The sequence below is a fragment of the Rhipicephalus microplus genome, chromosome X, assembly GCF_043290135.1.
Source record: "Rhipicephalus microplus isolate Deutch F79 chromosome X, USDA_Rmic, whole genome shotgun sequence".
NCBI classification, from domain to species: Eukaryota; Metazoa; Arthropoda; class Arachnida; order Ixodida; family Ixodidae; genus Rhipicephalus; species Rhipicephalus microplus.
Window position 1 is genome coordinate 495,384,541 of NC_134710.1, and position 26,108 is coordinate 495,410,648.

General features: G+C 43.4%; 1 protein-coding gene across 1 annotated transcript in view; it reads left to right on the forward strand.

The window, feature by feature from the left end:
• Nucleotides 1-26,108, forward strand: part of LOC142776733 (whirlin-like) — a 145,196-nt gene that overhangs the window by 113,221 nt on the left and 5,867 nt on the right. Inside the window, exon 2 of the mRNA XM_075880964.1 lies at nucleotides 23,713-23,959. Within this exon, the coding sequence (XP_075737079.1) occupies nucleotides 23,713-23,922 (210 nt within the window). The 3' untranslated portion in view covers nucleotides 23,923-23,959. The remainder of the gene's footprint in view (nucleotides 1-23,712; nucleotides 23,960-26,108) is intronic.

A 26,108-nucleotide genomic window follows, 5' to 3' on the forward strand; every position in this document is an offset into this window, starting at 1 on the left:
CCATCCCTGTTCAGCCAGATGCGAAAACCTATGTTTATGCCAATGACATTGTTTTCTTTGCTATAACACATGACTTCTACCGTCTTTACACTATCTTGCAAGCATATCTAAACGAAATAGAACATTGGCTGGATGGATTGATGTTGAACCTAATTACCAGTAAATGTGCCATTCTTTTTTTTCCTGTCCAAGATCCTGTGCACATATCTATTATTTACAAGCTTCAAGATATCCCACAAGTACAATCATTGAAATACCTTGGAGTTATATATAATTAACATCTCGATTAGCGCGCTCACATTAAATACATCATGACAAAAGCAGTACGTGCAATGGGCGTATTGCGAGGTTGAGCAATTGTTGATCAGGTATGAGATGGAAGGCACTTTTGATTATATATATATAAGATGTATGTCCGACCTGTGTTAGAGTGTGGCTGCGTTCTTTTTTCTGGTGCGCCAGCCTGCAAACTTCGGCCGCTCGTTCTATTGGAAAGAGAGGCTTTATGGCTCTGCTTTGGACTTCCAAAGTATACTGCAAATGCAAAGTTATACCTTAAAGCCTGAATACTAACCCTCTTATGTCACTTTAACATTCTTACTGTGGAGACCTTTTTACGACTATAAAAAGCAACCTTTAACCCTGAACAAATAATTTTTATTTCCAAACCTGACCTATTTTTCTCCGTCCATTGGCCGAGATTTCACAAACCTCAAACACTAGTTGTTCAATCGTTACTTGAGCCTCTAAATGTACAAATTCGTTATCTGCTTCCTTTAACTGAGCAACAAACGTCTCCAAAAATTGTTTACCATATCTTCCTAACTCAAGCTAAGCTATTACCTACAAGCATTTTAAATGGTTTATTTCAGGACCATTTAAGTACTCTATCGACAAATGTCATTATTGCAACGAATGCCTCGCAATCACATGAAAAATCAAGCATTGGAATATATTGCCCCATGCTTGATTGGTCATTTTCACTTCGCTTACCAGATTGTCTTTCTCTCTTGCTGGCTCAATTTATGGCAATAATGTTAGCTTTGTGAAAAGTAAGTCCTTCCATTCCATTCGTAGAAGTCATAACTGATTCATTATCATTGTGCTCTTCTTTGTCCACATCCGGTCGGTCACCCATACTAAAACTTTTTAAGTCATTGGCTCCCTGTCATCTCCGAAGTTTTTATTTAATCTGGTCACCAGGGCACAAACGTTTGTTGTTACATGAAATGGCTGATTCTCTTGCGAAGGCATCGCTTTCGACTAACATCATTCCTATTTTCTCTCGTACAGTGCACATTACGGTGGCGCAATTTCGCGCTCTTAAAATCAGGCAAAATTTATTAGACCTTGCACTAACGGCTTCTCCGGAGTACAAGCGCTTGTTATTTTCCTGGCGCAGTGAACTGTTTAATTCAAGGGTGATGGAAGTTCTCCTCATAAAATTTTGTTGCCGCTTTAACTTTCTCAATTTTTACTTGCATAGATCAGGTTTATTGAATTCCCAATGTGCAGTTACTGTAATCAAGAGGAAACATTGAGTTATTTTTTTGTTACATAGTTGCCGTTTCGATTTATTTAGGCAAAGCATGCTAGCACCACCTCTTCAAAAACTGGGCTTGCAATTACCACAACCTGATCTTTCATTTGGAGCCTCTACGCTGGCTTCCAACCACAGGGATGTTTCATTCACCGTTCAGGAATACATCATTGCGACTAAACAATTTTCTTGCTGAATTACGGTCTCACTATTTTTTTTATTTCTTTTTCTGTAAATTTGAAACTTGCACTTCAAATCATAATTAAATAACGGAAGTTTTAGCAACGATGCAACGCTTAAAGTATCGGGAAAGTTCGCCTTATATTCGGCCAATCCCCTCCTTTGGGTACGAGCCAGTCACAGAGAAAAACAACAACAACAACAAGACAATGCCGACGCTGAATTCGAAAGGGTCATAGAGTACGACATGAAATTAACGATGACCTTGTTTGCAATAGAATTCAGCCTTTGACAGCCTGCACAATCGGACTCAAAGAATAGGATAAGGCAGCTGACGCCACCAAGTACAGGCCAATAAGCAATGTAACTTGTTAAGCTACCAAAGCTTGAAATGGTCAAATTTGGGGAAAACGCTTTGAAGTGGAACCGCATTTGGGCTCAGTATGAATCCGCAGTTCATCTGAGACTGAATATGAGCAAGAAACAGAAGTTCCATTCCTTGTTAGCATGGCTAACCGGAAAAGCGGCGGCTGGTAGTGAAGGCCTTCAGTACTCGGCAGAGGAAAATTATGACGACGCAATCTAAATACTGAAAAAAACTTTCGGCAATCGCGAACATTAAATTGAGCTGCAAATGAATGAGCTCTTGAGGTTGGAGAAAGTGAGGTCTACTCAAGATACTGATGACCTTAATACGCTAGTACAGAGAGTGCAAGTTGACATACTGGCATTCAAGTCCCTAAAAGTGAAAACCAAGAGTTATGGGCTGATGTTGTTACCAGTAATAAAAAGAGCAATTCCACCAGAATCATCAGTGCAGTTCAAGTCAAAAGAAGCTATGAGAAACAACTTAGATTCAGAAAACGGTGAGCGAAGCAACGCAACGAAAAAAGCGTGTGAGGAAAAACTGGACAGGCTTATGTTATTTTTAACAGAGCAAGTGGCTTTTCGTGAAGAAACACGATGTGAACAAGAGAGGTTAACTGCAAAACCAAGAGAGGACAGCCAACATATGCGCACAACTTCAAGCTTCTATAGCTCATTGGACAGAATATGCTTATTCTGCAAGCAGAAAACCCACGCAACCGAAAACTGTCGACGGAGTATTCCAACGGATGAAAAGAAAGCTATGCTTACCGAAAATAGAGCATGCTTTAGATGCACGCGGCCAAACTACACTGCACGTATTTGCAAAGCTCAAATAAAATGCAAGCAATTAACAGGAAGACAGGCCACGTCAGTGTGTAGAACTGTGATGCAGAAAACTAGGGCAGAGCTGGTCTCAACAGCGCCTGCCGAAGCGACGGTGTCTACGTTACATGTAACCGAAAATATTAGGCACAAGTTTGTGCTTTTGCAGACGGCTGTAGCATACGTAGAAAGAGACACATGTGGTTAACATTACCGTTTGCTATTAGACAGCGAGAGTCAACTTTCATTTATTGAAGCGGGATTAGCGAAAGTAATAGGTTCGAAGGTATTGCGACAGGAAAGGCTGACAATTGGTTCATTTGAAGGAAAAAAAAGGTCGAACTAATCAACGTGGTGCAAGTGACTGTAGGATCACGAGAAACAAGAACGACAACAGCGATTTATACAAGTCGACGTTATCTCGCACAGCTGTATACCCACTCCAAGTCAGGAACTCCGCGAGAAAATAAAACAACTAAAGATGCAAGTGGTGCATCACAGGACCGAGACGACTGCAAGAGATTCTGTAGGACTATTGATCGGCTCAGACAGTTATTGGGAATTCTTTACTGGTAGAACTGGAAGAATTGTGGACAGACTGATGGCTGTAGAAACTATACTGAGATGGGTACTGCAAGGGCTGTCAGAGCAGAGCAAGACATAACTAACACATAATCAAGCAGTCACGGTTATGAAGGCAGAAGCTTCGGAGACAGAACTCAAGCAAGAGCTACAGAAGTTTTGGAGCCTGGAGTCAATAGGAATCGCAAGAAATAGCTTGGATAACACAGGAAATGAAGTGGTCGAAGAGTTTGAGCGCAAGATTGTACAACAAAACGGTCGCTCTCATGTCATCTCGCCATAAAAACAGGACGCAAAATTAGAAAGCAACCAGGAAAATGCGATAAAAAAACTACAGCAACTGACTGAAAGGCTGCAGAAAAATGAAGACGTTCTGCATTGCTACAACAACGCTATATCGGAGCATATGGCATTAGGAGTCGCAGAGGAGGTTCAGGAGCCATCAGAACAGCCAAATTCACTTTGCTACAACATGCCACATCATGCGATTAATCGAGAGGACCGAGCCACAACACAGCTTCAAGTAGGGTTAGACGCCTCAGCACATTCTCGAAAAGGAATGTCTTTAAACGATAACCTAGAGGCAGGACCCAATTTGAATGAGGACATGCTATTGCTGCTCATTTAATTCCGAAAAGAAAAGGTGGAATTAGTAGGAGATGTTGAAAAGGCATTTCTACCAATCTCTATACACGAAGAGAATATAGATGCATTGAGATTTCTGTGGTGGAAGCACGATGCTGAGGGAAGGTCAATGAATGAAGCGCAAACATGGTGCATTGCAAGAGTAACGTTCGGAACAACGCCAAGCACGTTTATATTGGCAGCTACAATTAAACACCGTTTGAAACAAGTGAAAGACTGGTTTCCTGATACGACAAGAACACTGCAGAAAGTTATCTACGCGGATGATGTCATTCTGGAAGCAGCAATGCTTGATGAAGCAGTCAAGTTGTATGAAGAGGTGAAGCAAGTGTTCAGAGAGCCAGCGATGAATTTGAGAAAATGAACATCCTATGAAAAGTGATTGAACAAAATAATAGATCAAAACGAAAGGGACAATTCTCACGTGGAGATTTGATCTAGAGGATTTACAATGCTTCTGGGCTTGATATGAATACACTCAAAGGACATGATTTTCTTCTCTTTTGAAAAGTGAGAACGGTTAACAAATATAACGTATTTGACAAAAAAGACCGTGTTACAAGCCACAGCTAAGATATTTGACCCGCTCGGTTTGTTGTCGCCGCTCACAGTACGCGCGGAAATAGGACTGCAGAGACTGTGGAAAACAAACGTCACGTGGGACGACCATCTCCCTAAAGAAGAATGTGACGAATGGAAGAACTTTATGTCTAAAGCGGAGGACTGTCGAGTTCTAGAAATCATCCGATGCTATGCAAGCAAGAATCAAGCAGTACAAGCATATAAGCTGCATGTATTTGCCAATGCGAGCCCATCAGCATACAGAGCGACAGCATACTTGATAGCAGTATACCGTGATGGAAGCAAAGAATCAAAGCTGGTAACAGCAAAAATCCGCGTAGCTCTAAATAAGGAGCTGACATTGGCGTGACTTGAACTGATGGCAGCCGTGGTAGCATCAAGATTTTGCGACTACGGCAAATGTCACTTCAACGAAAGATTTCAGGAAATACACTGATGGACGAACTCGATGATCGTGCTTCACTGGATCAAGAGAACAAGCAAAAGAGATTCAATTGTTGCCAACAGAATCGCAGAAATCAGAGAAAAAACATTTCAAGCAAGCTGGTCATTCGTTCAAAGTGACGACAACCCTGCTGACCTACTTACACGAAAAATAAGTGCAAATGCATTAATAACATCAAAGTTATGGTGCAACAGTCCCGAATGGATAGAACTGGTAAAGAACTCAGCAAGCATAATTGACACAAATACAAACGTGGAAGACCAGCTTAAAACACAATGTCACCAATGCATGGGACGAGCCGAAATTAAGCCAATCATGGAAATCTAAACGTATTCATCATACAGACGGCTTATAAGAGTGACAGGATGGGTATTCAGATTCATAGACACCGCAAAAAAGGAAAATCAGAAAGGGCCGTGAACAGGAAAAGAGGTTACAAATGGAGAGAAATATTGGATAAGACAGAGCCAAATATCACTGAGACAAACAAAGGTTGAAGTCTATTCAAACACTCAATCATTTCAAATTAATGGACACAAAGTCTATCTGATGGCGATGTCATCATCAGACAGAAGGGATGGTTGCAGTGCAGCCAAGAATTCAACAAGCCCCGCCGCGGTGATCTAGTGGCTAAAGTACTCGGCTACTGACCCGCAGGTCGCGGGTTTGAATCCCGGCTTTGGCGGCTGCATTTCGGATGGAGGCGGAAATGTTGTAGGCCCGTGTGCTCAGATTTGGGTGCACGTTAAAGAACCCCAGGTGGTCGGAATTTGCGGAGCCCTCCACTACGGCGTCTCTCATAATCATATGGTGGTTTTGGGACGTTTAAATTCACATATCAACCAATCAAGAATTCAACAAGCACGTTATAGTGATTCCAAAGGACAGGCATTTCACGGATGCCAAAGAACGGGCATTTCACTAATACGTCACGTGCATAAATTGGTATTACACGGAGGAGTTCAAGTGATGCTAGCGCAGCTTCTAACTAACTTCTGGATATTGCAGGTAAGACAAGCAGTGAAAAGAGTTCTGAACTGGTGTGTTGTCTGCAAGAGGCATAACTTCAGACCGGTGACTCAAAATATACCTTCATTCCCGGCCGACAGAGACACTGAAGCAGAGCCATTCAAAGTTACGGGAGTTGACTTCACAGGACCGCTTTACGCAAACAAGTACCAAATTGTGAAGCAGTATGTACTGATATTCACCTTCGCGGAAACGAGAGGAGTACACTTGGAGGTTACCAACAATTTGTCATCGTCAAGGTTTCTACAAGCAATCCAACGATTTGAAGCTCGACGGGGAATGCGAGCAGTAATCTACTTGCACAGCACCAAAACATTTATAAAAGCTGAAAAGGAAATCAACAGAATGCTCGAAACCATTAAACATGAGGTCTTTAGGGATTACTGCAGTGGCCAACGAATTCAGTGAAAAATGTTAGCCTAGTTTGCGCCATGGTGGGGAGGATTTTGTGAGAGCTTCATAAGAAGCCTGAAGACGTCGATGAGAAAGATAATATCAAAAAGCACAGCTTCGGTAGAGGAGCTACGCACTATTGTAGCAGAAGTTGAAGGAGCGCTCAACAATCAACCGTTGACTTGCATGTATGGAGAGCCTAACGAGCCAACGCCACTAACGCCGGCAGACATCATAGGAGGATGGCGACAGCTTCAAGACGGACAAACAAAACTGTACAACGGTGACATTGAAGACCCGTGGCGAATCAGATGCAAACTAGTGCGAGCTTGGCGGAAAAAATAGCATCGAGAATACATCAAAGAAATAGGAGCTACGGTCAAAGCCAAGACGCGGCAAGCAAAGCCTTTCTCACAGGGTGACAAGGTGTTGATTCAGGACAAGGCTTTAGGAACATTTTGGAAAATGTGCTGGATTGATACCCTGGGAGAGACGGAATAACAAGAGCTTGTCTCCTTCACACAGGCAAAAAAAGAACTTCTAAGAAGATTGGTGAACCACATATACCCTATAGAAGGTTGCTTTAAATCGCCCGCGAGAGCTTATCTTATTTCAACTTAGGCGGGCGGGAGCCTATAAAATATCGAAATCAAGCGCCACAAGAAGAAGAAAGAATAGAGCTGCCAGGAGCGAGCGTGGGCTACTTCGCTTCTTCTAATAAACAGTATTCGTTCGAAGCAGTCCCTGCTCTCGATCTTCTTAATATGCTATACGCAAATGTAAACTTGTAATCAACGCAAAAATATTTCCCTTGGTAGTTGTCACTGATGGAAGCGTAATCCTTTCGAGTGGTGATTTCGGCCTCTGTAAAAGAGGGTGTATCAGCATAGTAAGTGATATTTTGCTCTGCTAAACCACTTGTTAGTATATCATGGTGGTCCTACGCCAAGGAAGCTCCTCGTCACACATGGTTGCAAAAACTGTCTCTGCCTGTTATCTGCAACCTCCAGTGACTCATCAATTTTAATGAGAATGGGACAGTTTTTCATACAAGGGTCTGTCGACGCAATGTCTTTCGCATTATCGTCATGTAGTTACTTATATGTTGAAGAGAGGGTACGAAGCGTAGACATGCTACCGCTAAAAAGCAGTTGTGTTCTAGCCTTGAGGAAGAAAATCTCGACACAAGCCCTGTTCACAGATTGTTCGTCGCAAGTTTCTATCTTGTCCTTTCTTTGTTTTTTTATATTTCTGATATAGTTATTCAGTACATGGCATCGTGCGTGCCACCGGACACTTCATTTCAAAGAGCCCTTGAGATTCATCAGCCCAATTCCGCTAAATCACAGCAAATTTTAGGTAAAGTTTACAGTAGCCAAACGGGTCGATCGATGGCGTAGCCATGTCGCGGCACCACACCATGCCCGTGCCCCCCTCCCAATTTCGTTTTTTCGCTATGGCATACTCGACGAAAAAGGCCCATATCAAAAAAGTACCCGCTCCCCCCTTGCCCCACTCCCACCAATAAGAAATCTGCCTACGCCCTTGCGGCTGACGTGTCACTGACGGCTTAGATTGTGCTCATTTGATAAAAGCGGAACAATATTATAATGCTCGTTAAAAAATAGGGGACCCTATAGCTTCGCCTTTAGGAGTTCAACGTGATAGCAATCTTCTGTTCCTATAATACCTACTTCAAACGCCTAATGCATGAAATCTTTTCGAACCAGCTATACACTTTTTACATATCCTTAAGAAAATAGGCGCAGTAGCGTGTGTGTGGTTTGTGGTGGGTTACCGGCTTCAAATCACGAAGTCGTTTCAATAAACGAATTTTCTGACGCCTGATTTTCATGGGTGCTTGTACCACACATTATTACTGCAATACTTCATGTGGCATTGTAAAGCATGCATACCGGACGCGTTTATTTGTAAAGAATGCGTCATTTTAACGGCATTTCCAAGCAGAAGAACTATTTTCAATGTATTCTCAAGCAGACGCTTCGCCGTGTGGTAGAACATCCGGTTGACACTGAAACAGCGCATTTTCAAGTTCTTCCCGAACCCAAACATTCTGCGATCAATACCCACTCTGATCCAGGACTTTTCCTTCTTTACTCTATTTGCATTGTTATGCGTTATTTGCGTCATTATCGTACGCGTCATTTCGGTGACGCATACGAAGATTTTTCGTTTTTCGTTCGCAACCAACGACGCCGAAGCTGAGGCTAAATGCCGGAATTTCAGCGAAACAAGCTTTTTAGCGCTGTTGCGTTAAAAAGCGACTTAATGCATAAAACAGAATGGTGAAACATTTTACAGGCGTGAGGCTATTTTTTTATTTATCCGAAGACACGGAGCGCTGATTGTAACATAGCACACATTGAGGACGAATGCTGTTGTTACCCTCAGTATTCCAGCCCCAATGCGCACCATTAAAAAGTCAGATTTTATATTCATAATTGTTTATGCCACCCTTTTTCGCTGCGTAATTGGATACGGTGTAATGACAGTGTCGATATATGCAACAACACCACGGCAGCAGTGGGATAAAAAGCGGGAACCACTGATGCCTTGCCGAAAATTCCTCGCCCTTGCGATCACTCTGGAGGAACTTGCACTGATACTTTTATTTCCATGTATCCACGCCTATGGCGGGAGTGAAAAGATTACCTGCAGGCATAAAACCAACATTTCTACAAAGAAGAGCCTTGTTACAGACAAGACGTTCGAATAATGGATGTGAAGCGAGGGTCTGTAGGTTAACTGCCATACCGTCTGCTTTGCGAACAGGCTCACTTTGCTTCCACCTTTCCTGTACCCAGTGAGGGTACCAAAAAAGGCAATTGCATATGCGAGCGTAGGACACAAAACACATGATAACATTAATGGCAAAAACGAACGACCTACGTCGACTTCTACTGTTAGAAAATGGTGGCAGTAACGGTGTACCTACATAAACTTACCGCTTTGAGGGGCCAGAGATGACGCGTTGCTGTGATGTACTCCTCACTAGCCAACATACACGTAGGCGGAGGTGGGGTGTTTAAACTTTTTCAAAATGTTTTGTATTTGTAGACATGCACATATACAAATAAACCCTTGAGCGCAAATATATGTACAAATACCCTTCCCTTTGCCTCGCTAATTGGCAGAGGTCAGCCGCGACGGCGGCGTGTGCCCATATACGCGAAAAAATATACGCGAAAAAAACGCCAGTGAAGCAGACGCGGAAACGCGACAACGTGTGGTTGCACGTAGTTGCCATATTAACGACAGAGATGTATGTCTTTCAACGGCTTCTTTGCTGTTGGATTGCGTTTATTTTCTTGAATTCTCGGCACTCGTAACTTTTTTATCAAACAAAAAAAATATCTCGGCCTGATAACATGCTTACCATTCTCGAGTGAAAGTGGTGCAAACGCATCGATAATATATTCGACAGGCATGCAAGATTTCAGGACTATTTTTGTGAGGCGAAACAATACTCGTTGAACCCCTTTTTTTTGTCTACTCTGCTCTCCTGATCATCATAGTATTATCTGGGGTTTTATGTTTCGAAACCACGGGATGATTATGAAAGACGCCGTACTGGAGGGCTTCGGAAGTTTTGACCATCTGGTGTTCTTTAACGTGCACTGACCATGCGTAGTTCACGGCCCACTACCATTTCGCCTTCATCGAAATGCGACTGCCCCGGCCGGGATCAAACCCATGATCTGTATGTCAGAAGCCGAGATCCATAACCACTGCTCCAATGCGGCGATCTTCTGATCAGCATATTTTCATCGGGGTTAATAACCGATGGGACACTACCTTCGTTGCCACAATGCCACTTAGCGCCGTTCAAACAGTTAACCCTATATAAGAAACTAAGTTCAGGCATGACCACATGCATATCGTCATCTTACTTACTCGGAACGGGTACCCATGTTGGCACTATACAACAGACTGAATGAGAACTACGAAAAAGAAAATTCATCGCTAACAAGCGCTTTTCGCAATAATGCCCTGCCTATAAATCAAATAACCAAAGTGTTCGATGCCCACTAGTCTGCCCTCCGCACAATGTTTGTGAGCCAAACCCAATAATGGTTGATCAGCTAAAGAACAGATCAAGCATGCATTGCTTGTTTGCCTCAAGATCTGCCAATTTTTTTGGTCGGTGTTTTTTTTTATGTCATTACCATTCTGGGATCGCTTAACCTGCATCTTAGTCCCCAATAGCCTGTTCAAGTGACCTTCCCCAGTGAACAGTATTCGATAATTCTCTGAACCTATATTTGGTGACACTAAAAAGCGCAGCGCATTCGGCGGCAGTGATGTGATAATGTTTCGATTCCGCGAATTTTAAAACGAGGCTGGTGAAAATTAGGCAGCGGAGTTGTCTTACCGCAGGATGAAAATTTGATTATTTTTGTTGAAGTACTACAAAGTTTGTATGAAACATTTTTCTCTTGAGTCACTACTTCAATGTTTATTATGCAATTTTTGTGAAATGCAAAGCTTGACAAACTGAAAAAAAAAATTCTGACAAGCTTTATATATAGCGCCGAAGCATAATGCACTAATTAGAGACGTGTAGTGCTCATGTATATATATTTTTCACATTACTTGGTGATTTTAGCTAAAATACCCTATTGAGGTTGGAAGATGTAATTCATAGGAAGCAACGCACCGCAATCAGACTTCATGCGCATCGAAAACAAGTTATAGGCGCATTGTGGACAACGCTGCAATGTGAATCGCCATGGCGCAAACAACTTTATCCCGTTAGACAAGACACTGCGCCTCTGTCCAGGGTGATACTTCGAGACATAGCACTTATCAAATTCACTGGCGCCGTGCAAAGCGCACATAGAAAAAGATTGCACTCTGCGAACAAAATCAGACAAAAAACTGTAACAAAAATAACACTTTTGTGACAGAATGATTGTCCACACAAACAGTGATAGTCTGTGGCAGCATGGAACTTTGCATTCACTGTATACTGGATGGATTAGTGGGGTTTAACGTCCCAAAACCACGACATGATTAGGAGAGACGCCGTCGTGGAGGGCTACGGAAGTTTCGACCACCTGGGTTTCTTTAACGTGCACTCAAATCTGAGCACACGGGCCTACAACATTTCCGCCTCCTTCGAAAATGCAGTCGCCACAGCCGGGATTCGATACCGCGACCTTCGGGTCAGATTGATGATTGATATGTCGGGTTTAACGTCCCAAAACCACTATATGATTATGAGAGACGCCGTAGTGGAGGGCTCCGGAAATTTCGACCACCTGGGGTTCTTTAACGTGCGCCCAAATCTGAGGACATGGGCCTACAACATTTCCGCCTCCATCGGAAATGCAGCCGCCGCAGCCGGGATTTGAACCCGCGCCCTGCGGGTCAGCAGCCGAGTACCTTAGCCACTAGACCACCACGGCGGGGCCTTCGGGTCAGCAGCCGAGTACCTAAGCCACTAGACCACCACGGCGGGGCGTGCACTGTATACTAAGGTCAAATTCTAGGAAGCATTGCGATATTATGCAAGCGCGCTGGACAATTTACCAGCGTTTTCGTTTAGGCTCCTAGAAGCGGCTTTCAATTTATGAATTAAAAGTTACTCATGCAGTTCGTGCTTATATTATGAAGTGAATCCTACTTATGTAGGTATATCTGGTGGTGGGAACGTGTCTATGTATCGTCTAATGAAGCGTAGAGAGCCCATGCGCATCGTGATTGAACCGGTACCAAACCACATTGTTGGTGTCTCTAAATCCTCTACACATCAGTGATCAAACTTTGCAGAGTAATCTCTGGTGCCCGCGTAAGTTCGAGAACAAGATTTGCTACTCGTGTCTTGCGTGTAATTTTATCAAGGACAGTTTATAACTATCGCAAAAGTGGCCAAACATTCTGGCGCTGCCTACGCCGAGTGTTGCTTACTCGTTTCCTGGTCTCCTCTTCTCGAGGTACACTTAAGTATTTGGGACGGAGCCACTTTTATTTTTGCTATTGTTCGTTTCTTGTCATCACTTCAGTTTATTTGTTTTTTTCACTTGGAGCCACTCTGACTTTTGATGATGATGATGATGATGATGACGACGACGATGATGATAATGATGATGATTACTTATGTGTATGGCTCACGTTCACTCTTCGGAACTTTGCAAGACACAAATTATTGATATAAATAGGTGTTAACATGATATTAGTTTGACTAAAAATATATCTAACAGTTAAACTAACTTAATGGCGCTAATTTAAAGAGTTCAAGTTAACACCGTCCTGAATCATTAAAAAAATCATTGTAGAACTTAGGTCTCAGTGACAAAGACAATGAGGGGCTTCCAAGGATAGAATTTTCAAAACGCTGTTTTAAGATTGTTTTCCCTCGGTAAATTGAAGTGGATGCAGCATAAGAAATAATTTTCAGTTGTTTCGACCTTGTTACAACACAAGCAAATAGGGGAAGGAGCTAGACCACCTCTGTGCGTATATACTATAGTTCAATTTCGAAAAGTGAGAGCATACTTTTATAAAAGTAACTATACTACTTTTCAGGTTGAACAGAAATTGCTTCGCCAAGAGAACAAGAGGTGTCAATAATCGTATAGGTGATTGATAAATGACTTAAATTGGTCAAGTTATTACTCGCCTTCTCAATCTGTCATGGATCATGAGAGTGTTATCAAAATAACTGAGAATATTGGATCACTGAGAGCACCTTTTGCCAAAGCGTCTGCCATTTCGTCATTTTCGTTCGTATTTGTCACTCTGTGGCCCAGTACTCAGATTATTCTCATTAGAATCACGTAGGTGGGAAAAAGAAAATTCGTGTTATGATTGAGAATAATAATAATAATGTCCCAAAGCGACGTTATAATTGAGAAACGCTGTATTTAGTGAGTGCTGAACACACAAATAAAGTATCTGTAACTATGGCCACACTTGAGATTGATGGGCTTAGCTTTCGTAATGCCATTCCGCTCAAGAAACTGATGAGAAATTGGGAAGCCTTATTGCGAATTAACAATAGAACAATTCAGAAAAAAATATCGATGCCGGATTTTTTTGAGAGGGTGATGCATCTGTAGTTATAATATTTTTCTTACATTTCTCTGCTATAAAACCTGTGCAGAAGCTAGTTTACTATCAAGTAATGCAAACTTTTAGCATAATATGATCGTAAAAAACAATTTTAAATTTTCATCTTTCATTGCAGATGCAAAGAACTTCACTCAGTTTAACATCTTATGATCCAACAAGTGCTTCTACGAAGCCCAACCATGCTGTATAAAACCGAAGTAAATAAAATGCATAAAAAACAACTAGTACTGAAGTTTACATAAAAATAATTTTTATTTTTATAGAATTTCTACAAATCCTAAGGAACGAATGCACAGTTCGTATCCTAAATCTGCCCAAAGAGAGGAAAACCTAGCTTCGAAATAGAGGAACTTATTGGCTGTTAATTTCGGTAATCCAAGGAATCAATTTGGGCCTCCCTTTCCAAGAGGAACTTCAACTTCCGGTCCAATAGTGGGCGGAGCCACTGATTTGATATGGTGGGAGGCTTATAGCTCTTTTAAATATCTGTCCATCAGGACCTAAATAAAGTTTTTATTATGTCATGTCCCTTCCAACAGTACACAGTTTATAAGCCAGTGCACCAGAATATAAAACACATCTGAATGCTAATACGGGCTAAACCGCTGGTGTCGTGAAATACTGCATGTATGCAGATTTTGTAAAATAAATTAGCGATTCGCTCCGTATTCTGATCAAATCCTGCACAGCCTTCGTAAAACTCTCAGTGCCCGTACTCCTTTCTTCATCGTATGTCAAAGGACGTGGTTATCAAAAGATATGCCTTAATATTTTACCGAGTTCAACTGTGATATATTCCGTAGGTTGCAAGTTATTCTAGATAATAGTGGCTGGGTTACCTAAAGGTGAAATTGTAATTGTGCTCTTTAAAACATTAAGTCCTAACTTATTAGCCTGCAACCGATTAATAATTGATTACTTAAAGGTCCAAAGTCACTCACTTATACTTCCGACAAAGATTTACAATGGATATACATTCCCTACAATGCACCGTGGCATGTTTTGTAGCGGAATATATACCCTTTGTATACCTTTGTCTGAAGCAAAAAAATGCTATATCATCTGCATATACATGTGTGCATACGTTATCAAGATTGATGGTAGTGCTTAGCAATAAATTAAAAAGAAAAAGCGAGTTTCCTGCTCTCTCAAGAACCGCTCGTAACCTGGACTGTATATTTGAAGAATGACACTTTCATAAACAATGAAACTCCCTCATTTGTTAAGAACTCCCTAAACTACTTTACCATATCATTACAGATATCCTGAAGTTTTGAATGACCCAATAATATTTTATGTTTTACTCTGTCGTAAGCTTTTCACTTAGGCGATCACTGTTGATTTTTGTCTTTTTTTCACTCGTGCGTGTAGGAACTACAGTGTGCGGAGCACGCGGACCCGGCAGCGTCGACAGGCTGACACGGACGCGCTTGATCGCATGTTTAATCTCGACATAATCTGAGGTGCTGTTGCATGGTTACTTCAATAGTGGCTAACCTCTGAACCGAAGTCAATCCGTACCGCCGTTGATCGCGAGCGAAAATGTTCGTGCGACACTGAGGTCATGGTACGGTGTGAAATCAAGCCTGATTGCATACGTAAGTTCGAGCCGCAGCCGCTTCGACGGCACCAAGCTGGAGGTGGCAGCGTCATTTTGACAAGAAATGAATGAAAACAAAAAACACATATCTTACACTTCATTTTCATACTCTCATTTTTAGCCTACTCAAAGTTACCCAGTTTCATTAAACGTAACGCAAGGAGCAAGCGAGCGTAACATAAGTAGCACACACACACACACACACACACATACTCACACACACACACACACACACACACACACAAAATTGGTTATTCTACCACCCTAATGTTCTGTTAGTACCCAAGCAAAATACTTGGCACTCAGTGAACACGCAACCTTGAAAGCAGCATGCTTCTCTGATATAGCCACCAATACGGCAGCGCTGAAACTAAAAAAAAAGAGCAAAAAACAATTACGCTTCTTTTGATACGCCAAGGGTTCGTCTATGACGCGCAGACATTTCGTGCGGGATGTTGTGAGCTGTCTGGCACGGTATGTCTTGAAAAACTGTCAATTCATCGCCAGTCGTCGTAGTCAAGATATTGCCGACACACCACATTCTTTTCCAGTCGTCGTCGTCGAGATAATGCCGACACACCACAATCTTACCTGCGCAGTTAGGTGAAGCGACAGTCACAGGATGTGTGCACCGTTTTTTTATTATATTGTATTCATTGCTACGTCACTGCGTACGTCATGGCGGGACTTTTGAATTCTTTAAGGTCAATACGCCACGTGGTGTCATTCACGCGAACTAAACCGCTGGTGTTCAGAAAAGATGGATATGTATATTCTGTGGCAAGTGTGTAAATGCCGACACGGTTCGACGCTCGTGAGTTGATCGATGGCTAACGCTCCGTTCTCTGCAATCAATGCAAGTCTACTATTTTAACCCGACTTTCCATTTACTACGCACACGTTCACCCAAATAAAGTTTGATCTGACCATCCAGTCTCTTGGCTTCAGCCACGTCACGATCCCGTGACAAAATCGTTAGAAGCAATAATAGTCCAGAGGAATTCGCCTACCTATCAGTAACAACAGGAGAAGTAATCGAAGCGCTGGACGGAATGCAAAGAGGCGAAGCCGCTGGTGAGGATAGGGTAACGATTGACTTGCTGAATGATGGTGGAGAAATGGTGTTAAAAAAGCTGGTGACCTTATATACAAAGTGTCTTTAGACGGGAAGGGCAACAGAAACTTGGAATAACGCCAACATCATCTTAATTTACACGAAAAGAGGCGTGAAGGACCTGAAAAATTAGAGACCGGTAAGCTTTCTGTCCGTTCTCTACAAACCATTGCTAAAAATAATGAATAGAATTAAGGTGACATCAAAATTCACTCAGCCGAAGGAGCAAGCAGGATTTTGTTCTGGCTACTCCGCAATAGACCTCAATTATACTACCAATCATGTGATGCAGAAATGCGCAGAATACAACTACTCCCTGAAGAGGTCAAAGAGAAACCATGGCACCCTCTGCCGGAATCTTTCTGTGACGTATAAGACGACATCACGTGGTATAGACAGGGTGACGTGTTCGACAACTCCTGCTATTTAGGCTGTTTTGCCATGGCTGTTCTCTCTTCGCAAGTGGTGGTTGCGTTTTTATTGGCTGCGAAAATTTCAAGAGTGTTTGCCACATTTCAAGTGTGTTTTAGCGAAAATTTCAAGAGTGTTTTAGCGAACCAGTTGACGCATGGTCATCGCCACGCCGTGCACTTTCGACGGAGCACGTGCGCATTGCGCCATGGACGCACAACGTAAAAAGGCGCTCTGCTAAAAAGTGGGTTGTTATGAAAATCCACTAGTAATCTGTGAATCAAAGGATTGTCTTATTGCGCGAGCATATATGTTTGCTGAAGCAAGCGTGATAGCGCGCAGCTGGTTTAATGCTTTTGCGCGGAAAGTGGGCGGCTGAGAAGGTAACGTTTTGATCAGGGTGGACTGCCGCACAGGATTCACGGTAAAACCTCGCCCTATAGTTTTCAGAGCGGTATCAAGTAGCCGAAGGGAAGGGAAAATGGTTTGGCATTGGTTGACTCCGCTTGAGCTTCGTGGGGGTATGTAGAGCTTTTTTTTTCACCAGTGTCATCACTCTCCTCAACAACCGTGATTTGTGTGGCTTGCTAGTTTCAACAAAATAATATTGAATGGTTTTTATAAGACCTATATTACAACAAGTGGAACTTTTTCCGCATATATTTTGTCTCCCTAATGCTCACTTTCACTACATGCGCTTCTCTGCGGGGGGTGTATTGACTGGTGTGATGGATGATCCAACATTGGAATCATACGTTCTCGCATTTTTAGCTCGACAATTTATTAATATTTCCATATCTTTTGTTGTCAGTGGCTCTGCTGGTCCTTGGCATGAACCAATTTGTTTACCAGTAGCTCAGCACAGCACGGCATCTAACAGAACAGACGTCGCAATATACAACGCGAAATGACAGCATTAAGACAAAATCATTCTCGCCACCCTGACCTGCAGACAGCTGGAAAAGGCCTGTCGGCCTAGTGTGAACCAATTGAGAATTCGCATGTGTATATTTCCAGAAATCCTCATGTTGTAATCATCAGATATTAACCCTAACGCTGTAGAAAAAAGTAGATGTGTGATAGTGTTTGCTGCACACGTGATGATCAATGCTGGGCTGTTTCCCCCTTCTCGGCGAGTTATCGAACATGCAGCTTCTTGTTTTTAACATATTACAAAACTCACACCTGAGCGAGACGTAAATACCGCATCATGCGTTCTTTTAACCATAGATGAACCAACCACAAGAGTTGCTGTGATTCCACGCTTTCGAAATTGTTCTTTATAGCCTTGTACAAATAAAGGCAATGAATTCCTGTGTCTACAGATCCGCATAGTACACTGATGTATGGATACCGAACGCTTTATCTCCAATACAAGACGCAAAGGTTTTACAAATGTAAGCAGGATCAAAATAAAAGTCGCCGCTGAGTGATCTGCACACCTGAGGACGGGTGCTGATTGTTTCGCCAATTTCAGTTTTATTAGAATAGTGTATTGGTGCCACGACGTTTTGGATGGGCTCATTTGCATTAAGGCTCATTCAAATGTGCCAGGTACTGTGGTAACGCGCGTATAAACAAACCTTATATTCAGAAAATCAACTGACTCTGGGTTGAAACCAGGTGCGCTCCACTGACTACGGCAAAGTCGAGTCACGTGATGTCGTTTACTACATCACAGCTACGGCAGCACTGGCCTCTCCAGTGGGTGCCCTCGCTCCCTATACGTAGCCTTTATAGATCACGACAAGGCAGTTAAATTGGTCGAGATATTAGCAGTAATGCCTGCACTGTGAAATTAGGCAATCGAAGTTGCATCTATGAGCATTCTAAAGGAAATCTATAACGAATCCCCAGACGCCACAGTTCTTCCTTAAAAAAGCAGCAGAATTCAAACAAAGAAAGGTGTAAAGCAGGACGACACAATCCCTCCCATGCTAATCACAGTGTGTTTACAGAAAGTTTTCATGAGCCTAGATCAAGAAGACTTAAGAAAAAGAGTTGATGGAGACTGGTAAAATAACGTGCGATTTACTAATGACTTTACATTGATAAGTAATTCATGGGACGAATTACAAGTAATGAATACGGAAATGAAGAAAGAAAACATGCAAGTTGGTCTGAAAGCTTTTGTGCATAAAACTAAGGTAATGCACGCTTGTCCTCGTCTGTATCTGCCTGTGTGCCGTGTTTAATTGAGCTCTCGCGATGGTTTCCATGTCAAAGCACCAACTCGCCCAACAGTCAGCTCTTTTTAATGTGCAACAGTATCGGCGGAGAACAGCGCTTTCCGATAAGTGGTGCAAGACTGGAAGTTGTAAAGGAATATGTGTATTTAAGACAGATAGTAAACATGCAGCTGAACCATGAGAAAAAAAAAGAAGATTAATACGGGTGGAGGAAACACATCCGGCAAGCATTATCAAATAACTAATGGTAATCGTCCGCTAACCCTCAAGAAGATGGTATATAACAGCTGCATCTTGCCGGTACTTACCTGTGGAGTGGAAACCTGAAGGCTTACAAAGAGGGTTCAGCTTAAATAGAGGATGACAGCAATGGAAATAAAAATGTAGGGGTAACCTTCAGAGACAAGAAGAGAGCAGAGTGGGTCAGGAAATAAACCATTGTGGAGGATATTATAGCTCAAAAATCAAGGAGAAGAAATAGGCATTGGCGGGGCACGTAGCACGTAGCCAGGATAACCGTTGGTCAATAAGTGTAACTGACTGCTTTCCCAGAAAACCAGAGAAGGCAAATGGACGAAGAGGAGACAGAAAGTTAAGTGGGCCGATGAGAATATAGGGTTCGCAAATAAAACATGGCAGCAGAAGGCAAAATACCGAGTTGATTAGATGATCATAGCAGAGTCCCTTGTCCTGCATTGGGCGTAGTCAGGCTAATGAAGAAGCATCAATAGCGTCTAATTTTGAGAAATGGTGTTCTCTCTGGCAATCAAGCAGAAACCTTTGAAGTTTCAAAGGTTATTTCTCGACGTGAAATGAAAATTAAGTGGAGCTTTGCAACAAAGGTAGACAATATTTATTCATAAGAAATCAGCCGCACTACCTTATTTCGACAAAAATTTAAGGCAGCAAAAAGTTAAACATTATTTACCTTCTGTGGTCACTGCCGACTGTGGTGATTGTTCACGTACACTTCAATACGACCACCTTTTTGTGCAGCTTTCTTTTTCGAGATTGTTCACCGAGTACACAGGGCTACTCGCATATTAGTAAGATATGTGTTAGCATACAGCGTAGAATGATTGATCTATATATGACGCTTAACATCTCAAAACCACCATATGTATATGAGAGACGCCGTACTGGAAGGCTCCGGAAATGTGGACTACCTGGGGTGCATTAACGCGCACCAATATCTGAACACGCAGGCCTATACCATTTACGCCTACACCAAAAATGCAGCCGCCGCAGCTCGGATTTGATCCCACAACCTGCGGGTCAGTAGACGAGTGCCTTAGCCACTAGACCACTATGGCGGGGCATGCAGCCTAAAATCATGCGCTAGTAATTGCAAAACAAAAGCACTTCACTGTAATTATCACGATCAACACTCTTAGTCTCATAAACTCATGAAGCTCAAAAGTGTTAGGATGCAGATCTAACAAAACTATGACAAAAATTACACCATTTCCCATTGAAGGCAACTACGAGTAGCTTGTGATGCCTAGCATGGGTTGACTTCAAGTTGTTTTTATCCTGAGCACCTTGTCTAATATCAACGTGTCCTTGCAAGTGGACCACGCCATGAATTTGCAGTAGTTCCTGTGGCTGCTACTCGTCCTGCACTCTTCCGGGAGCACGCCACGCGGCTGTATCACCACGCGACGTGCCAGCACGTGGGTTGATCAGGCGTCTCCAGATTCTTGTTCTCCGACGCCATCACGTGTGTGCTGGAACAGTGTGAGAGGGAGAAGCTACGTCCTCGTATACAGGCACTTACGCAGGCCTAAATGCACTAGCACGTGCCAGCGTGTTCTTACTTAAATGCATCGCATTCGGTTCATCGCACATCTGCAGAATCTGGTTCTCTGACTCTATCACATGATTGCTGACAGAGTGTAGGAGGGCGAGGCCACTGCGTCCTACCTAGCGCCTTACGCAGTTCGGAATGTGCTAGGCTGTTCTGGCAATGCTTGGTCGTTCTGTTGCGCATGTGCAGTAAGGGGGGTCACGCCGCGCACCACCGAATCGACATCTCCCATTAGCTGCTTGGCGTCTAATAAAGACACACGCGGTACGCAGTACTATTGCGACAGCAATTATATGAAAACTCTTGGTTGGATTTTGCCGCTGGCGTTGGCATCCCTGACACTCATCGTATATGTATAAGTATCTATATATATGAAAAAGCAAGAAAAATTGGGGAAAGAGACTTTGGCGCGCGTAATCGAACATGGGACCTCTGAATCGTAAGTGTGAGGCATTAGCCACTGAGCCACGAAGAATAAGCTGCTTCGACCATCGAACAAAAGCAATTTATATCTACCACATACCACTGGTTGTGGACATCTCGGCGTGAACTATCGTGTTTTTATCATTACCAGCAAGATGGTGAAATGAGCACGCGTCGCCACATCGTCATGATGTGGCGGCGCGCGCTCTGATCTCCCACGCGTAGTTTGCCCCACGTAGAGGGGGTAGGGTGGACTGCAGGACCGGGGTTGGAATTGGTTGCGTGACAGTTAGTTTACTTTCATTTACTTTACGTCGTAAGCTTGGGGAGGCATGTCAGCCGTTGGAAGGCAGTATTGCTTCAATGACGCTCAGTCTAAGCGTGTCTGACCGGACTTCCGTGACCGCACGAATGGTCCGGTGCCAGCATGGTCATTGTGACGACCTCATAATCACCTCGCGGCACTTCCAGCTGGCGTATCAATGGGCCTCTTCCGAGACCCAGCGTGGCGTGGTGACTCCTCAGAACGTTTTAGCGGCGGCGAGGCCTCATGCTGTGTTCGCACACTCCGTTTTGAGGCAACGTGCGTGACAAAAACTCGGAGGTCGACGACAACCTTTTGTCTTGGCCCGGCTTAGCGCCGGTAGCTCTCTGAAACGGGTGGGTTGGTGACACGTGAGAGCGTGGCTGATAACGCGTTGATGAGGCCCCCAGTCAATGATTTGGTGCACATTGTCGCTGTGGCATGTCTCCGACTGCTCCCGCGTCAATTCTTGCAAATGAGCTCGTAAGTGGAACCACGGACAGCAGCAAGTGGTTCCTCTTACACCGCACAGCGGACAGGCGGATTATTGCCCCGTCAAGAAGTTGACATGTTAAAGAGAAACCGTTCATAGCCGCAAAGCCCAGTGCGTGAAGCTATATGTCTAGATAATTGTGCGCCACGGAGCTTGCCCATGCTTCTATGCCTTTTTCAAGTTTCGCTTCAATTACATTTTGGTTGTTGTGTTATTTTGGAAGAAGGCATGAGCCCCCCCCCTCCTTCTGTGCACGAAGAGGGCGTCCTCGTGACGCAGTTTTGATTTACCAAGTGTACTGTCCTACCAGAGGACCAACAGGCGACAATTCACCGTGAATTGTGTAAAGGCGGAGCACTGAGGGAATAAGAAGAGGCCCCGAAGTTCCGCTGAGCGTTCTCAACCAGGCGTGAGATGTAAGCACCATTGGCTCTGTCGAATCCCGTAGCGTCAACATACAGAAGATGGTTCATTTCCAAAATCTTTTTCCTTTTCTTTTTGTAGCGTTGATGTCCGTTCTTATGTTACTTTTGTACAGTATCTAAATACAAGTTTTTCTCAGCTTACTAGAACTTTTGCAGTGTTTCTTCTTCATCTTCAAGCGACCAGCAAGTCAGTCGCCGCTATTGGAATAGCTCCAGCACGTTTTGTTTCCCAGTTTGATATGCCACCTCTGGTGGTGCTTCTCGGGCACCAAGTGGTGAGAGTTGGTTTGTACAGCATCGTAAAGAACCTGAAGTTTACTGTGGACGCTCACGCGTGCGCTCATCACGTGGTGGAGACAATCATACGTCTTGGCTCGCCTTGGGCTTTCACCGGAACAATTCTTTTATAATTAACGGGTACGCAACGGTAACTTAAGTCGTTGCACAGGCTCCGTTCACGAAAAGAGCGTGCTTGTCAGACATAGCGATGTAACAATGAGACGTTTCTTGTGTTCATCTGTACCTTTGAGTATGTTTCGTGTGTCATTTGTGTGTGAGAAACGCGTTGCACGTTTTGATCTGCTTGAAGTTCTGCGCGGAACCTTACAATTTGTTGCTATTGCGTGCATTGCTTCGCCTTTGCGATAAAGCTGTGACTTATTGTAATTATGATTTTAATACTTGAATGCTATATTTTTAAAGAAGAGCAAAACAAATGGAAGGGCTTAATTAATTTGAAGGGCTCAATTTTTACAAAAAAATATTCATGAGGACAGAATATTCATGATGCCAAGAAAAGTTGAAGTTCTAATTCAAATATTGAAGACAGAAAAGTGGACGAAAAAATAACCTGTCGCTGGCAACGACCGAAAGTGCGACCTTAATAAGGCAACTGCTGCACACTACTATTGCTACTAGTGACGTACCCTACACTTTCTTTTGTCTAATTGCCTGTTTGTTTTTAATAATGTTTTTTTTTATTTTTATGGATGTGGATGCAAGAGTTGTTTGTTCTTGCTGCCCATTGTGTTGCGGAAGTGCACAGGGTGTATATCAATTGGATGTCAAAAAGAAACACTTCTTATAACGTCAGAAAGCAGGTTGACCGACTCTTGGAAGAAAAATGGGGCTGACTTTGAATGCTCCTGCATGATTGTCTAGAACCGAAGCTCTCAATAGTTTTAATGTGTTGCATAGCCCTTTCATACCATGTTACTTCTACTGCCAATTAAGTATGCTTCACTTCCGGATGGGCACAATGCAGGATTCCGGAGCGGCGAGTGAAGCAGGTGGCCTGCAGACGGGTCACGTGATACTCGAAGTCCAAGGTGTGCCCACGCGCAGGATGAGCCATGGTCACGTGGCCAAGATGATTGCCGACGCCTATTACGGGAGTCCTGATGGTCTGTCCCTACTCGTCGGCCAGGGTCCGGCCAGACCTCGTAGACAGTCTTTCATGATCATCGACGACTAGGACTTAAATCAACGCACAAGTTGAGACATTGCTTAAGGTAAATTTTGCTACATTGACTACGCATACTTGGGAATAATAAGTAATGTATTCTGAAGCAGGTACTAGATAACAATATTTATGACACTGTTGTGCTGTGAGTTACTGTTACTCACCAGTATAAACTATAGAGTGCGATGGCGGAGAGTGCGTGGTAAAGCTGGGGCCAGTCTGCTAGCGTGAATGTCATTCCGTCGTTGGCGAGGCTCTGTTCATGTTGGCCGAAAATTAGACGCCGCAATTCTGGCCAGTATGAGCTCCTCGACTTATCATTTTGAAACATCTGATTGTGCAAAACGAGCAAAAGTGAATTGGAGCCTTTTCCTCGAACTTTGAGAGTCTACGTTACGCAAAGTAGACTGCAGGCACCTGGCAAAGCTGCATTGTACTTTTTAAGAGCACTCCCCTTCAACGTTTTACTGGAACTTTCTGGCGTTTCATTTCATGGCGTGACTCTTCATCATTGGCCGTTGCCATCTACAGTTAGGACAGGCTGAAACACTCTTTTCGCTATATGACAAATCTAGATGCCACCGCACGTCGAAGACTACGCCCAGAAACGTGATGCTGGAATATGCCGGCAAAAGGCAGGCTGTGGCCTTCAAGGTGAACTGACATCGAATTTACTCATGACAGAATTTTTTTTAATCCAGGAGTACTTACCCACTTTTAGTAGCAACTCGAAACCTAAAACGGAACTGGGGGTGAATAAATCATTTTATTACTTATAAAAACGGTATCTAGCATGATTCTATACGACCGGCAAGCCCGCCATATCTAGCACTGGCCTCCCAGTCAAGTCCAGATCACGCCCAAGCTCACCGCTACTCCACAGAAAGGAGTGACGTGAGGCTCCACTAACTTTTCGTTTAATAGGCGCACGCTTTGGGCCACGTCTTGTCAGCAGCATTGCCATCATAGCCGTAAGAAGTGCCGACTAATGTAGAATAGGTCAGTCTGCATGGAGTTTAGATTCACCATGATTTACGGCGTAACGAATTATTTTTACTTGAATCGAAATTGTACAGCAGAGTGATGCCAAACTGGGGCTGTTCCAAGCAACCAAAAAGAGGTGCCTGGGCATGCATGCTTCGGCCATAATCGGTCGTTTGTGTCAATAACCTATATTTGGAGTTTTTAGCGTGCACAGGCACACGTAAAGAGTTTATGGAATATCGGCATAGGGAAAGCACACCAGCGCAGAAATAGAACAGGTTAGGTTTCTCTAATATGAATTCTGTGCTCGCCAGGTTCTTCGCGCCTCCAGATAGCCCCACATATCCACCCTCTGACGGTTGCGGCGTGCCTAACACGGTAATACGCAGCCCCGCCACGGCGGTCTAGTGACTAAGGTACTCGGCTTGCAACCTGCAGGTCGCGGGTTCAAATCCCGGCTGCGGCGGTTGCATTTCCGATGAAAGCGGAAATGCTGTAGGCCCGTGTGCTCAGATTTGCGTGCACGTTAAAGAACCCCAGGTGGTCGAAATTTCCGGAGCCCTCCACTACGGCGTCTCTCATATACATATGGTGGTTTTGGGACGTTAAACCCCACATATCAATCAATCAATGAACACTGTAATACGCAAGCGCAAGGAAGTGTACGGGCAAACTAAAGTTTATTATTAACAATACCTTTGTCTTACTTGTGAGCGATGATATTTATCTATATGCTACTGCACTTCGATTGCTTCTGGTAGTGTTGGCGTGTAAAATACCTGTAGTGAAACGACACTCCCTGTGCTTTTTCCTTGCTTCCAATCAGACGACTGGCGCTCAAAATTGTTTTCTGGCATGCTGACAGACGTCAAATAATGACTGGCACGTCAAATAATGCTTCTTGCCGATTTTATTGTTTTGCTTTTTATTGGTGGTATTGGCACATTTAGATTTTTATTGATAGCATATCGCAGGCGCCATCGCTATCAGCGCATCATCAGTCAGGATTGTCAGCACCGTCAGACCTCGCACATGTCCCTTTGAATGCACAAGCAGTGTCGTATATAGAATTCCATTAGTAGGCGATGCAAGACATGAAGGTGTTAAAATTATGTCATCATGCGTAAGAAATACTTCACTGTAGGAAAAAGAAAACTTTCTGGCTATTCGCAGCCACTTTTGTGAATTCAACACTTTGTTAGAAGAAACCATAC